Here is a 16628-nt window from a genome sequence, read left to right as displayed (position 1 = left end):
CATTCCATTATTTTCATGATAACAGAGCTGGGAGGACTCAGAGGGATACCAGCCTTCTCTCCAGTGAATCAGGAAAGGAGACAAAATGGTCTGAAGCAGGGATCCCGGGGTGGCTCAGCGATTTAGCGCCCGCCTTCAGCCCATGCTGTGATCCTGGAGACCCAGGATCGAGTCCCACATCGGGCTCTTTGCGTGGAGCCTACTTCTCCCTCTGCCTGTGTCTCTGTCTCTCTCTCTCTGTGTGTGTGTGTCTTTCATGAATGAATAAATAAAATCTTATAAAAAAAAAGATCTGAAGCAGAGGGAAGAATCACCAGTCATGCAAAGCTTTCTGGGTCTAAGCTTAGGGTGATGTTAGGGGCAAGGTTTGGGACATAGGTTCTTTCAGGTGGTTTAGATACTGGAAGGATGATTATTTCCTTGATAGGAAACAAAACAACCACAGAGAACTTGGTCACAGATGAGATCTCTGAGAGCCAGCCTCAGCGGCAAGCACCAATGAAATCAAATCTTGGTCATTCAGGGTGTCCACTTTCGCCGAAGGGACAAATAGCATTTGTTAGAAGGGACCAGGAATGACTTTCCTAGAGGAATCTGTTGGTGCCAGATGGCTCTAGGCTGGCCAGAACCATCATATTATGGGAATTGCTTGGCTGCATGAAGATTCTGGAGCGTGGTCTGGGCCGGAGTCTGTGGGCTCTCAGGGCCACCTTGAGAAAGTCTGGGCTTCCTTTTCCTGCTGCAGAGGAACTGCAGACTGGCGCCGTTGGAGGCCCCCTGGGAGGTCAACTGTCTCACCATCTGCCTGGTGCAAACGTGCCCCTCGATTCTGCCAAGGGGAATCCCGCAGCCCCATCCCCTGCTGGCAGGTGCCCCTGACACCTGCGCATGCGAGCCCTTTTCCTCGAAGGGCCACCCTAAGTCCCGATGCCCCTCTTCCTCTCTTATCTCCACACAGCTGGCTCTCTTGAAACTCTAGGTCATTGCTCCTTGTTCCATTGCTGGGCATCCCCAACGAGTCTGTTTTCTCTTCCACAAGTGCTTTTCTAATGTTGGAGCATGGCTGACACTTCCCCCTAAGGGCCCTCTTCTCGAAGCACCCTAGTCTCTTATAACATAAATATTCCTATTCGCAGGTACCTCACCATCCATCTCATGTCTTATATTCCTGTTTTAACTAATCCTTATTAGAGGTTACTCTTATTATGCCCCTTTTCTATGTGAGTAAATTGAGGGTCAGGGAGGTTGAATCATTTGCCCCAGGTCACACAGCTAGTGAGATATCAGGATCCAGACTGATAGGATCTGGATGGGGCATGAAGGCGCTCAGTCATGACCAGAGCCCCTGGGGCTGTCCTTCTCAGAGCGTGCCCCCTGGACTGCCGGTGTTCAGAAGCATCCAGGCCTTTGAAACACAGACTCTTGGACTTTGGACAAGTGCCCCAAATGGTTCTAAGGTAGCATCTGCTTCAGGAATCAACCTTTACCTTCCCTGCCTGTCAGGCTCCCCTCGTCCCCAGTGCCCATGTCAGGTCCCACTGCTGTTCCTTGCCTTCTTCTCCTCTGAGCTCCTGGCATGGCCTTGTCATCACAGGTCATGCCTGGCATGAGATTGTGGCTCCCCCACCCCCACCCTGCACATGCACACACACTAACACACACACACACACACACACACACACACTGCTCAGCTTTCACGTTCCTGGCCTCTGCTGGTCTGGATAGAAGGGACCTCATGTGTGCTCTCGGGAGGCTGGTAGGCAGAGCACAGCCTTGCCCTCAGTGGGACAAAACAGACACTCTTCCAAAGGGTTGGGGCCCAGCCTTCAGGCCCCCCCACAAGCACCGATACCCCCCCCCCCAGGGCACTTACCTGGGAGGCCCAGGTCTCCTTTGTCTCCCTTAGCTCCAGGTTCCCCTTTCGGGCCAACGAGACCCCCATCACCTTTGCTGCCCTTCTCTCCCCGCTGTCCTGGTGTGCCTGGGCAGAGAATGGCCAACGAGGTAGGTTCCCACTGTCCTCCTGGGATGGACTCCTGGACAACAGGGCAGGGGGCATCCAGGAGAAAGGGGCCCCCAGAGGAAGCCAGGGGGATGTTAGGTCATCTCTCGGGTGTCTTGATGAGGCACAGTAAGATTCCAGAGCAGAGCACTGTGGGACAGCACCGACCCTCTGGGTCTGCATGTGGGGCCACGTGGAGGGGGTACTGAGCGACTGGCTCAGCACCTCAGCCGAGGCATAGCTGAACCCAAGCAGAGGAAGAACGCATTACCAGAGGCTCCTTGTTTCCCGGGAGCACCGTTGGGTCCTTGGAGGCCTGAGAAGGAAAGAAGAACCAGTCACAGTGCTCCTGGTTCCTGGGTCAGCTGATATTCTAGAGCCCTGTAGGAGGACAAGGCACCTGGCACCTGGACAAGAGAGAGGGGCCTCTCTCTTTCTCGTCTCAGCCCCCCCTCCACACGCACTGACCAGGACATTTCACTCTTCATAACAACAAAAAAGAGAGAAAATAAAATGCTGAGTTTCTTAGGCTTAGAGCTGAGGCCCCTGCCTCCTGACCCTGTGCCCAGTGTGCATGTGTCCAGCCCCTACTCACCTGCCTCTCCCTTGATTCCAGGTGGGCCTTGGAGTCCTGGAGGGCCTGGAAAGGAAGAGAGATTCAGAACAAAGCCTGAACAAGAAGGAGAAAAAGGATTGCGGGGCCAGTAGACAAGTGCCAGTATCTGTGCCTCCGTGGCATGCCTCGGCCCCCTGGCCCCCTTCTCAGATGGTGGCCTTGGCAGACAGGGGATGCCAGGCATGCCCTGGGCCTCTTTTTTTAAAAATTTTTAAAAAGATTTTATTTATTCACTTGAGAGAGGGAGAACGAGCTGGGAGAGAGGCAGAGAGAGAGGCAGAAGGAGAAGCAGACTCCCAGATGAGCAAGGAACAGGATGTGGAGCTCAATCCCAGGACCCAGAGATCATGACTTGAGCTGAAGGCAGACACTAACCATCTGCTTCTTTTTAAAATTTTTATTTATTTATTTATTTGAGAGAGAGAGTGATAGCACACATGAGAGAGCACAAGCAGGATGGAGGGTGGAGGGAGAGAGAGAAGCAGGCTCCCCACTGAGCAGGGGGCTCAAGGACCTAGGCCTGGATCCCCAGAGATCCCAGGACACTGAGATCATGACCTGAGCCGTAGGCACACACTTCACTGACTGAGCCACCCAGGGAGCCCCGACCTGGGTCCCTTTTGACCTGAAAGACCTGAAGAAGACGAGCTACCTATCACGCTTACCACACCATTATTTATTCAACAAACTGTCACTGAGCCCCAGAATGAGCCAAACTGTGTGGAAGGTCAGAAGGAAAGAAAAAGCAGAGCCCCTTCCTACAGGAAGCTCATGGCCTAACAGGTGAGCCACAGATGCATAGGTGATGTGTTCTGAGGGAGGCTGTGTCGGGCAGACCTGGGTTCAAGGAGCAGCCTTACCCCTTCAGCAGGGTGACCTGGGCAAATTACTTCGTTTTGAGCCTCAGCTTCCTCGTCAGTAAAATGGGGCCATTTTACCTAGTGGCTGACTCTGGATACATGGCACCTGGTTTTGCTGTCACTTACATATAGCTCTCTCCCTTCCCGAGGGCTGCTGTGCAGACTGAGACTCAAAACAACCCTGGAGGGCAGGACAGGGCTCCTCTGCCTTAGTCCATTGGGGCTGCTATAACAAACCACCACACAGCAGGTGGCTTAGAAACAACAGATTCATTTCTCACAGCTCTGGAGGCTGGAGTTCAAGATCCGGGTGCTAGTGTGGTCAAGTTCTTCTGGGTTGCAGACCTCTGACTCCTTGCTGTGTCCTCACACGGAGAAGGGGTGGGGTGAGGGAGCTCACTGGAGTCCCTTTTCTAAGGGCACTAATCCCTTGCAAGAGGGCCCTAGTCTGGTGGCCGAATCACATCCTAATATAGTCATCTTGGGGGTTAGATTTGCAGCATAGGAACTGGGGGAAGACCATAGAGTGTTCCCCCACATGGCCATGGAGGAGAGTGACTTTCCGAGGGGTATGGCTTTGCCTGAGGTCACTCATTTGGAGAGTCCAGGTCTCCCAGTGACAAAGCCTGTACCCATGTCAGGACACTATGATGACAAAGCCTGTGACGAGCTTTCTATTTCAGAGTAGAACCCCAGTCCAACCTGTGGAATTCATGATGTCATATGAATCCTGTGTCCACAGGACTGGGGTCCAGAGGGATGGAAGCAGGATGGGTAACTAGAGTCCCTCTCAGACAAGCCTCAGGAAAAGGCATTGCTGAGAATCAGTTCAGGGTTTGACAGCTAGGCCCCACTCACCAGCTGTGCGGCCTGTATGAGAGACTTCCCTTGGCCCAGCCCATTTCCTGTGTAGCATGGGAACAGCAACACCTGCCTCACAGGGACCTCGGACCACATGGGGTCATGGGACACAGTAGAAACCCAGGGAAAGTACGCTCTCGCTGCCTGTATTAGCCAGAGGGAAGAGGCAAGAACCCCAGAGACCCCCAGGTGGAGGGGTCAAGGTCAGAGACTCCTGCCCCTGGCCCTTCAGGAGTAGTGCCTCACTGTTGACAGAAGCAGTCCAGTCCCTCAGAGGGGTTTTCAGGGTGAGCCCCTAAGATCGCATGGCTCCCTCCCACCGAGGCTGCACAGGCTGTGCCAGCTCTGCTGTGGTAGCCTGGCCCCGGGCCAAGGAGGGGACTCAGGCTGCCTCCAGAGTCTGACTCTGCTCCTCCAGCCTTGCCTGAGTTAGCTTGAGCAAGTCAGCATCCCTCTGAGGCTGTTTCCTCATCTGTGAAATGGGGATAATAGCAGCCACTTGGGTGTAGGGTAAGGAGTCAACAAGGCATGGATAAAAGTGCCTTGCATGGAGCTTGGGGCAGCGCTTTCATGTCCCCCGATCCAGGGCTGCCTCATCTCTGCGGCTCCCAGCCTGTCTCCCACCTCCGCTCCTCTCATGCTTGTACTCCAGCATGTGAGTTTTCCTTCTTTGCCTTCCTGGATTCACCAAAGCCCCTTCCTACCTCAGGGCCTTTGCATGTGTGGGTCTCTGCCTGGGATCCATATTCTCTGGCACCTTCCACTCACACTCATGTCAAGGCTGAAAGGTCTCTCCAGGAGCCTTCCCTGGCACACGAGGGGGTTAGGTCTCCCCCACACTCTCCTTACCAAGGGAGCTGCCGCCATCTCTCAGAGCAGAAGCCAGGGCTGTCACCAAATCATGCTTCCCTGAGGGCAAGGGTTCTGTTTGCCTTCTTAAGTCTGCATTCCCAGTGTTTGAGGGGGGTGGGAGACGGGGGCGGATTCTTGATCCTTGAGTGGCTTTCAGTAAATATTTGTTGAGAAGCCCAGAACCCACAGGGGAGGAATAGAGAGGTATGGCTGGATTCCACATTACCCTCTCCCAAAACCTGACTTAGGCACAAAGTTCCCCCCCCCCCAATGTTCTGGAAGCCTAGGCCAGTGTGCAGTTTCACAGGAGGTTGCCTGGGGCCAAACCACTCACCTTGGGGACCCACCTACTGGTCTCCAGGGGCCTGTGCAGGAAAATGTGCCTCTGGGGAGCCCTGACCAGGGAAGGCAGGCCATGGTCCAGAGGGAGAGAGATTGAGGCCTCCCCGGGCAGGCCAGGGTGATGGGGGAAACTGGGAAGGTGTTGGGGGGTTGCTGAGCCCCTGCTGCTAGAATCAGTTTCCTGCCTCTGGTTTCTAGGCTCTAAGAATGAGAGAGAGAAAGAGAGACAGAGAGACAGAGGGACAGAGAGAGAAGGACAAAGGCAGTCAGAGACAGAGAGAGATGGAGAGAGACACAGAGATGGAGCTAGAGATTATATATATACCCTCCACACACAGGTCTTCCTCGACTTACCACGGGGTTACATACTGTTAATTAAACACACAGAAATCAAAGATATTTTAAGTCGAAAATGTATTTAATACATCTTACCTACCACACATCATAGCTCAGGCTCACCTACCTTAAATATGCTCGGAACGCTGGCATTAGCCCACAGGTGCGCAAACTCATGTAACACAAATCCTGTTTTGTGATACGGTGGTGACTGTCATGTAACTTACTGACCCCCGTACTGAAGGTGAGAGCAGAGTGGCTGTCGGGGGACAGAGTGCTTGTCAGTGTATCACAGTTCCCTGGTCTTGCGATTGCCTGGCTTGACCCCGAGCTACCCTGCCCAGCATCACAAGAGCATCGTGCCAGCAAGTCTCTAGCCTGGGAAAAGATCCAAATTCAAAACCTCAAGTACAGCATCTGCTAAACGGGTATCACTTCCACAGCATTGTAAGGTCGAAAAACCACAAATGGAGCTGCTGTAAGTCGGGGACCATGTACCTTCACACACACACACACACACACACACACACACACAGAAAAACAGAGACAGAGAGAGGGGGACCTCATGGAGGTTGCTCCCCACCCAGGGCTGAGCTGGGCTCTGTGTCTGGTCCTGGAGCACTAGGCCCTGGGGCAGGCACTGGAGCAGACTTTAAATGTCAGCTACAGGATGCCTGGGTGGCTCAGCAGTTTGGCGCCTGCCTTCAGCCCAGGGTGTGATCCTGGGGTACCGGGACTGAGTCCCACATCAGGCTCCCTGCATATAGCCTGCTTCCCCCTCTGCCTGTGTCTCTGCCTCTCTCTCTGTGTCTCTCATGAATAAATAAATAAAATCTTTAAAAAAAATAAAAAAATAAACGTCAGCTAGGTGGGTGATGGGTATTAAAGAGGGCACTTGTGGGATGCCTGGGTGGCTCAGTGATTGAGTGTCTGCCTTCAGCTCAGGTCATGATCCTGGGGTCCTGGGATTGAGTCCCACATCGAGCTCCCTGCACGGAGCCTGCTTCTCCCTCTGCCTGTGTCTCTGCCCCTCTCTCTGAGTCTCTCATGAGTAAATAAATAAACAGATTTAAAAGAAAAGAAAAAGAACTCAGGTCATAGAGGCTGCCCCTCCCATTACATGCTCTAGGAGACATAAACAATGCACCCCTGGACATGATCACAGCCAGATGGGGTGACCAGCTAGGTATTGGGTAAGAGGCATCTGGAAACAGTGCTTATGGCAGACAGTCCTACACTTGGGATGCCAGGGGGAGAGAGCACCTGAGGGGGATGCCCTTGGGCTGGCCTTGGAAGGTAGTTTAGATTTGGCTGCTGGGGATGAGTGTGTGTGTGTGTGGCAGGGGAGGATGGGGAAGCTATTTCCCACTTCAGGCGAGGAGCAGGGTAAAGGCCCAGAAGGCAGGACTTCCAACATGGTCAGGGAACAGAGAGCAGACCCAACTGAGGACCAGTGAGTTTGTGGGGAGTTGTGGGGGACCACGGAAGGTAACCTGGGGTCGAGGCCCAGAAAGGCACAAGCCCAGGAGCCCATGGAGGAAGGCTGTAAGCAGTGGGCGGCACGGGTCAGAGTGGAAATGAACGTACCTGTACTGCCTTTTTCCCCCTTGATCCGGAACAGCTCTGCAAGGGGAGAAGAGAGGGTTGTAGGCTGGTGTGAGCACATGCATCTAGAGCACCCGGCTCTGAGTCCGAAGGCTGTGTCCTCCAGGCTGAAGAGCAAGAGCCTCAGGCAGTTGGGGGATTAATAGGAGACAAATGCCTAGATGTTTTCCAGGAATGAGTTTTTGGAAAAAGCCAGATGTTTAGTTGCATCTCTGGTCTACACCGGAGGCTGCAGATCCCTGGGAGCCAAACCCATTAAGGAAGAGCCTCGGGTTAAGGGCAAGGCCCCTCGTGCGGATCACAGCCAGCTCCTTCACATCTCAAGGAAGGGAGGGATGGTCTCTGTGTCTGAGCCTGGACCCTGCCCCTCTGCCACAGCCATCACCTCTTTCACCCACATGGTGGCTCAGCCTTCATCTGTGGTCACTGGGAAGACCGCAGCCTCTGGGGGATTTGCCCACCTGGACCTTGTTCTCATTCAGCACTTGATCCCATGGGCACAGAACCACGGTCATGGAATCACCCCTTAACTCCTAGCTCACCCCAGCCATTGGGGCTGGAGCTCCATGTGACAGTGTGAACTCTGCAACAATGAGGTCACACCTCAGAGCTGCTTTGGCACCAGTCAGCCCTTCCTGTTCCGGCACAGACCGAGAGAGTAGTGGGGGTAGTGGTAGGACAATCTCACGTGACCCAGCTTCAAGGCTCTGAGAAAACCCAGGGAAGGAAGGGCCCTGGCATCTCCACCTTTGGCTCTGTTTTCTCCTGGCTGTGGCCGCATCTTCCAAGTTACCGTGCTTCCCCAGCAGGAGCCCCCTCCCCCCAGGGTCTCCCCGTGGCCTGCCATTTCTGTCTCCCCAGCCATGGGCCAGCATTAGTCAGCAGCATGGGAGTGGTCCTAGGACTCGACCTATCCTCCCAAACATTCTAGATCCATCTCATGCCTACTCCATATGGTTCTCACCCCTTTCCTTGCACCCCAGCGTTCTGGAATGTTCTCCTTGCTAGGGAAGGGGATTCAGGCCCAAGGATCCCCTTGCCCATGAACCAGCAGCTCCTACTTCCTATCCCCTGAGAAATCCTGGTGCTGAGGGGAGGGGGCCAAACCTGGACTCCGAGTGAAGTTATCCACCTTCCGTAGCAGGTGCTCCTGCTTGGTGCGGACCTGGATGATCTGGGCCTGCAGGACTTGCAGCCCCAAGGTGCCCCCAGTGAGATGCGGGATGGGCACTGATTGGAGCAAAGAGAAAGACGGGCTGTCCTCGGCGGCCAGCGTTCCATTGGTGAAGTGAATCTCTATGGCCCAGAGCCGCTCCTGCAGATTCAGAACTGGACACCCCACCCCCACCCAAAGCATTCTTTTAGGAACCTCATTAGAGCCCCAGGCATTTGAGCATATCCCCAACACTCTTGTGTCACATGTGCATAACTTCTGTGGGTCCTGACTACTGGACGCAACATTTCATGTGCTGTGAGGACCTAGCATGAGCATAGAGCTCTTTCTATATCTTGCACGTGTAAACTCTGCACTTAGGCATGACGTTATATGTTCATAGACTATTCCTTCATGGCCTAGGGATGCACCCACAGCATCATGATCAATCTTCAACCTTCCTGCATGCTCTGGGAATGAGAGTATGATGACGAATATGCTGGTCTGATCTAATCACATGTGACCTTAATAGACATGTGACATATGTTTATGACAGCTGGGCACCACACGATGTTCTTGAGTGACTTCAGTGTCTGCAGATGGAATTGCTTCATGATCTTAACACTTCGGAAGTAAAATCATGTTAACATGAACACTGATCAATAAAGCCCCTTCCCACTCAGACATTGGGGATCCTTGATGAAAGATGCATACGGCAAACTCATGTGAAATTATTGCATTGTTCACTGCTCTAACACACACAAGATCATGTGCTTTCTCCCTCTGTCTCTCTGTTTGTCTCTATCTCTCTCTCTCTCTCTCATGCACATGAGTGCTCATGCGTGCACGCACACACACACATGCACACACTCCCCTGTCCACCTCCCCGCACCGACCCCATCAATGTGGCTACCTGGCTATCCAGAAGTTAAGAACTCTCTATCAGCAGGCAGGGGCAGCAGTGACTCCAAGGCTCTCCACTCAACCTGAGCCCTGTGTCACCCCAGGAGGCACCAGACAGGTGCCTGACTTGTTTACCTTTTACCACCAGCAATCCAGCACCTGCAGTGAGCAGAATCAGGTAGATGGCCACTAGGACCATGAAGCAGTTCACCCCCTTTCTCTTCTTGGGCTTTGGATCTGAAACATAACCACAGCAGAAGGTGGCTTCTGTAGAAGGGAGAGACCAAGGGTGCCTCAACCTGTGTCAGAATCCCCTCTGCATGAGCAGACGGCTCCCTGTGAGGTGGAGGGTAAAGACACAAAGTCCCACTATCCCCGAATCCTCCCTCAGATTCTCCTCTTCTCACAAGCCAAGAAATGCCATTCTTGGTCACTCATCTGTGTGGCTGGGCAAACACCTGTGTCATGCATCGCTAGCTGGTAGAGTGTGGTTCTTAAACAAGGTGCACTGTCGAAGCCCTGGTGTAGTGCCCGTGATAGAGAGCTCTCGAGAGATGTTTATCAGGTGAATTAATGAATGTACATACTTAAATTTCAAAACTTTGGGAGGAGGATGATTGTCAGCACTTGATAAACTCTGAGTGATATTTAGAGACGTTGAAATACCTAATCAGTTATGAGACACAGATCTGGAATTCAGATTTGGACATTTGTTTTCTTTTTTCTTTAGATTATTTACTTATAAAAATAAAACATGCTTGATATGATTTATCAAAAATATAGAGAACATTACAAGGGTTAATAATCTTATAATCAGAGACTTCAAGGGACCTCAGTTCCCTGGTGTCTTAACCTGCTGACAGAAGCTCTGATGGCATTCTGGGGTGTGGCCCTCTTACTAGACTGTTTGCTTCTAGAAACTGATGAACCCTTCCACTACTAGATATATTTTTTCTTTTGATTTTATGTAAATAATATCTTATTACATATAATACAGCACACTGCTTTCTGCAGTGGATGATTTCCCATGGACATTCCTATAGTTTTTTATTTGTTTGTTTTGTCTTTTTATTTTGTAGAGAAAGATTTAACTATTCTTTTAATAGCTGCCTAATGTCCCTTAAAGGCAAGAGTCACAATTCATGCTGACATTTCCCTGTTGGCAAGCTGTTTCCAGTTTGGGGCATTATAAAAGAGGCCACCGTGGTTCCCATTCCAGTCTTTCCTTCATGCCAGCTGTGTCCCCATTTTGGGGTGTCCAAAGGCAGGGAGCCAGCCTGCAGAAGGTCTTGTGGTTCCCACCACTCACACTGACAGAGTACCTACTCGGTGCCAGGCATTGTCTGATACTGTCTATAATGCTTCTGATAATCCTGCAAGGTAAGTGTGATCATCCTCTTAGACAGACTTGGGGTTCAGAGAAGTTAAGGCAATACAACAGGCATATGTCCCTGGGTCCATCTAACCCCAAGGCCTGAACTTGCCTCACTAGTCTATGCTGACATTAGCAGGTGGAAAAACACAGTTGAAATAAGCAGGTGTGAAAGGAAAAGCGATCATAGGTGGGCATCCCATGGGAGGGAATAGGGGCATGTGAACATATTTTTGGCTTTGTGATAGTTGATGGTGGGTTTTCGGTTGACTCTTGTAATAGATGTGTGTGAACCTTGAGTCTGTTTTCTATCACCTGTGAAAACTTCATTATTCTGCTGAAATTCCTTCCCGCCACCTGCAGAACAGAAAGCTCTGCTTTAGCATTGCCTAATGCATGGTGGTCTCAAGATGACTTTGGCAGGCAGCAGGAGGAATGGTTTCTTGGTTGGATGGTTTTTTATTTGGTGGCATTTGGTTATTCTCAGTCTAGCACAGTATCCCCTGCACTGCACCTCCCAAATTGGGACTCACACAGAAGCCCGAGTGAACTCTCTAACAGCCTGGCCAAGTCACTTCCCTGCCTTCAGCCCTTGGTGGCCATTCACTGTCCTTGAGACAAACAACTCGTCTGCTGGCACAGGAAGACGTGCTGCTTGCCAGTTCTCCTTTGGCTGTACTTCCACACCACACCCCCAACGTGAACCCCAACCAACAGACCAGACCACTTGTTGTTATAGCCTTCTCACTCTGGGGCATGTATCTTCTCTGAAACACAGCCCTACCTCCTACCTTCTGCATGACTAATTCCTCCTCATCCTTTGGCAGCACAATGGTGCTTATCCTGCCCCAAGATACATTCTCTGACCTCCCTGGGTTAGGTGGGACCCTGCTTTGCTTCCCCACGTCGCTCTGTGTTTCCACCTGATATGGCACCCATCATCCTGAAGTATGTCTGTTTATGTCTCAGTTCCCCCCAATATCTTGGAAGCTTCCAGGGCTGTCTTCCAGCACTAGCATGGTGTCTACCTCACAATGTGCTGGAAAGATGATAAATGGAAAGGTGAATGAGTGGCTGCAGAGGTTTGGGTCCTGAACATGTGCAGAGTGGAACAATGCCAGTTTAGAAGTGTTGGAAAAGCATCAGGAATGCAACCTCAGAACTCAGGCAAGCATACAGTCATGGTGAGGATGGGTAACACACAAGGGAAGCCTCATGTTAAACAGAAGATGGTGGACAATGAATATGATCTTTTAGACAGTACTAAACTTGTAGAAATGATGGAAAAAGAAAGATAATATGCTTCAGAGGCACAAGTTACATAGAGGTCAAAGATGGCAATGAAAGCCAGCATGGAAAATATAGATATTTTCAAACCAGATAGTAGGAGAAGTGGAAGGCATTTGAATGAGGATAGTAAGAGGAAAAGCCATCCTGGTAGTATGAATGGGAATAGTTTGAAGGTATCCACTCAGGCCCAGGATGCTTTTTTAAGCCAGAGCTATCATGTAACATAGAGACAAGGTATTTTAGAAACTGGGAATTTTGAATCTGTAGCATTTATCTAACTCACTTACAAAGCAGAAAATCTGATAAACACTTTACCTTCTGTGTTGATGTCTAAGAGGATAGAAGACCCTGCAAAGGAATGTTTACTCCAAAGTGGATTTCTCCAATGAGGAAGAGTAGTCTGAGATGAGAGAATGAATGAAGCATCCAATAAACTAGAGCTGAGTAAACTAGAATGAGCATCCCTGGAGTAAACTATGGTGAGTCCACGTGAAGATTTTAGGAAAACAGTTTTCAGAAATATGACAGCTCTATTGTCTGACCCGCAGTGAAAATGTGGCTCCAGAGGGAAATAAAATTTCAATTCCATAAAAGATTTCAATGAAGAAAACCAGTCTGCATACAAACTCTAGGGCCCCCAGACCTGCAATCTCCCGGCCCCTTGCCTAGTGGCAGCAGGTAGCTTGGTGGGTGCAGAAATCCCCTCTTCTTGCTCCTGGCACTGGGCTGCTGGTGAACAGGCCTAGAAAAGTGGTCTCTGCCCTATTGGCTTGATGTGTCCCACCCCTGACCCACGATCACTGGGCAGTCTGAAGAAACACCTTCTGTCCCTGCTGGCAGAACCAGCAGAGAGCAAGGAAGACCAATTATATCAGCTGAACAAAGCAGACCAGAACAGGACAGTCAAGGCTCTGAAAAATAAATTGTTATTGAAAACACAGCCCACAAAAGTAGGCCAGAATTTTATGGGATAAACCTAAACAGTATGATTTAAAGTAGAAGATTTTAATAGAATCTAGAGTCTTCTAACATACTATACAAAATGTCCACAGTACAATGAAAAATTAGTCATCATATCAAGAGCATAGAAAATCACAACTTGCATGAAAAAAGACAACAGGGCACCTGGGTAGCTCAGTCAGTTCAGTGACCAGCTCTTGACTTTGGCTCAGGTCATGATCTCAGAGTCCTGGGATCAAACCCTGCATCACAGTCCACACTCAGAGAGGAGTCTGCTTGAGAATTCTCCTTCTCCTTCTCCCTCTGCCACTCCCCCTGCTCTCTCTCTCTCTCAGAAATAAATCTTTAAAAAAAATCAATAGGAGTCAGCATGGAAATGACACAAACATTGGAATTATTCAATAAGGATTTAGAAACAGGCATAACAAAAGTACTTTAATGATCAGTTAGAAATACTCTTAAAACAAAACAATTTTAATCTACAAAAAAAGTAGAGAATATAAAGAAGAACCAAATGGAAATTATAGGACTTAAAAGCACCAATTAAAAAAATCTCACCGGGGTATCTGGGTGGCTCAGTCACTTAAGTATCTGCCTTAGGCTCAGGTCATGATCTGAGCATCCTGGGATCAAGCCCCAGGTCAGACTTCCTGCTCAGAGGGGAGTCTGCTTCTCCCTCCCCTGCCTCTTGTGCTCTCACTCACTCATTCTCTCTCTGTCTCCCTCTCAAATAAATTAAATCTTTAAAAACATCCTCACTAGATGGGCTCAATAGTGCAATAAAAGTGATAAGAGAAAAAATAAATGAACTAGAGGTTAGAACAATAGAAATTACCCTTTCTGAAAAACAGAGAAAATCAACTAAAAAAATGAACAAAGACTCAGAGATCTATGTATCAATAACAAAATACATAATATTCATATTGTTAAAGTCCTAGAAAGAGTGTGAACTGAAAAGTATATTTTAAGAAAAAATGGTGGCTGAAAACTTCTCAAATTTGGTGAAAGTCACAAACCTACAAACTCAAGAAGTTGAGCAAACCCCAAACATCATAAATTCAAGCAATTGATAACAAGACACATCATGAGTAAAAAAAAAATCTAAAAAAGACCCTACATACCCAGAAAATTAGAAATCTAAAAAAAAAAAGAAAAAATCTTGAAAATAGCCATTACCTATAGACATACCAATTTGAGTGACAACAGATTTCTTTTTTTTTTTTGACAACAGATTTCTTATCTGAAATTGGAAATGACATGAAATTTTTCATGTGCTCAAAGAAATGAATTATCAACTATATCCAGTAAAAATATCCCTTAAGAATGAATGGGAAATAAAAGATTCTCAGATGAAGGAAATCTAAGCGAAGTTCTTGCTAGTAGACCTGTCTTGAAAGAATGGCTAAAAAGGGAGCACTTGACTGACTCAGTCAATGGACATGTGACTTTTGATCTCAGGGTCATGATTTTGAGCCAAGATGGGATGTAGAGATTCTTTAAAAATAAAATTTCAAAAAAAAAAAAAAAAAGGAATGGCTGAAGGAAGTTCTTCAAACAGAAGAGAAAAGATAATAGCAGAAGTCATGGCACTTCCAAAAGGAAAGAATAATAAGAAAAAAGAATGAGTAAACATAGAGATATGTTTAGACCATCCCCTTCACAGTTTTTTTAAATCACATTTGATGGTTGAAACAAAAATTATAATGAAGTCATACCCAGTGTGTATAGAGGAAATATTTATAATTACATTTCAAAAATGGAAAGGCTCAAAAGACGTAAGCAGAAATAAGTTCTTAAAACTTAATAAAATAAAACTTTTGAGTCAAAGTGGTAGAATGTTGTTGGTAGATTGCAATAAATTATACATGTATATTTTAATGCCCAGAAAAAATATAAGAAAACTATTTCAAATGATGGACTAAAAAACAAACAAAAAACTATAGATAAATCAAAATGGAATTCTAAAACATGTTCAAGTAACCCATAGGAAAGTAAGAAAAGAAAAGCTGGTAACAGGAAACAGAGGGACAAAGAGAAAATGCATAATAACATGATAGATTAAAGCCTTAACACATCAATAATCATTTTAATGTAAATGGTTTAATTATACCAATTAGAAGGCAGATAGTATGGCAAAGTGGATTGAAAAGCATGACTTAACTCTATGCTATCTCCAAGAAACCAAACAACAGAACTTCTATTTGCATGAAGCAAAAACTGATATAACTGAAAGGAGAAATCAATATATCCACAATTATATTGAGGATTTTAACAACCTACTCTCAGAAATTGAGCGAAAATCAGCAAAAGTATAGAGAAAATGAACAACATCATAAACCAACAGGATCTAATGAACAATTAAAGAATACTCCAAGCAACAACAGCAGAATACACATTATTTCCATGTACAAGTGGCATATTCACTAAGATAAATCATATAAAAAATCATATCAATGGGTCATAAAACAAACCCCAACAAAATGAAAATGGAATGAAGTTGCATAGAGAATGTTTCTTGACAATGGAATCAAAATAGAAATCAATAACAAATAGACAAAGGGAAGGATGCCTGGCTGGCTCAGTGGTTGAGCATCTGCCTCTGGCTCAGGGTGTGATTCTGGTGTCCTGGGACAGATTCCTGCATCAGGCTCCCTGTGAGGAATCTGCTTCTCCCTCTGCCTATGTCTCTGCCTCTGTCTCTGCCTCTCTGTGTGTCTCTCAGGAATAAATAAATAAAATCTTTTAAAAAACCAGATAGACAACAAGAAAACCTCTAAACATTTGGAATTTTTTTTAAATTAAATAATGCATTGACTATAAAGTCTTAAAATTTTTTGAAAAAGAACTAATCAAAAATGGGAATACAGCATACCAAATTATTACATTCAGCTAAAGTAGTAGTGGGAGGGAAATGTATAGCAACACTGAAGGCTACATTACAAATGAGAAATGGTCTCAAGCTGATAAACTAGGTTTCCAGCTCAAGGAACTGGAAGAGAAGAACAAAATAAACCTTCATCAACCAAGGCAAAAAAAACCCCACAAAATAATAGAGATGAGAGCTGAAATTAATGAGATTTAAAATAGGAAAACAAAAGAAAAGATCAGTAGAACAAAATTCTGATTTAATAAGATCAGTAAAATTGATAAAGCTCAACTGATGAAGAGAAAAAGAAAGACACAAATCCAATATCAGGAATGAAACAGGTACTATTACCACAGATCCTGCAGCCCTTAATAAGAGAGTAAGAAGATCTTGTCACTGACTTCATGTGCACAACTTACAAGAAATAAACTGATTTCTCCAAAATTACAAACTACCAAGACTCAACCAATAATAAATAGATAATATCTACATCTACAGCTATTAAATAAACTTATTTTGTACTAAAAAGCCCCTAAAAAAGAAATATACAGGCCTAGATGCTTTTAATGGAGTCCTCTATCAAAACTTTAGGAGAATCAACACCAGTTTT

The 16628-nt window shown here is 47.4% G+C and overlaps 1 protein-coding gene across 1 annotated transcript in view; it reads right to left on the bottom strand.

The window, feature by feature from the left end:
- The window catches only part of MARCO (macrophage receptor with collagenous structure), a 37783-nt gene that overhangs the window by 14685 nt on the left and 6470 nt on the right, over positions 1–16628 (bottom strand). The window contains exons 2-7 of the mRNA XM_055316301.1: positions 9666–9767; positions 8582–8803; positions 7457–7492; positions 2598–2642; positions 2274–2318; positions 1874–1981 (exon numbers count right to left, since the gene is read on the bottom strand). Coding sequence (XP_055172276.1) covers positions 1874–1981; positions 2274–2318; positions 2598–2642; positions 7457–7492; positions 8582–8803; positions 9666–9767 — 558 coding nt within the window. The remainder of the gene's footprint in view (positions 1–1873; positions 1982–2273; positions 2319–2597; positions 2643–7456; positions 7493–8581; positions 8804–9665; positions 9768–16628) is intronic.

The sequence above is a fragment of the Nyctereutes procyonoides genome, unplaced genomic scaffold, assembly GCF_905146905.1.
Source record: "Nyctereutes procyonoides isolate TBG_1078 unplaced genomic scaffold, NYPRO_anot_genome, whole genome shotgun sequence".
Classification (NCBI taxonomy): domain Eukaryota; kingdom Metazoa; phylum Chordata; class Mammalia; order Carnivora; family Canidae; genus Nyctereutes; species Nyctereutes procyonoides.
The sequence above is the reverse complement of the archived record's forward strand: the minus strand, read 5'-3'. Positions and strand labels throughout refer to the sequence as shown.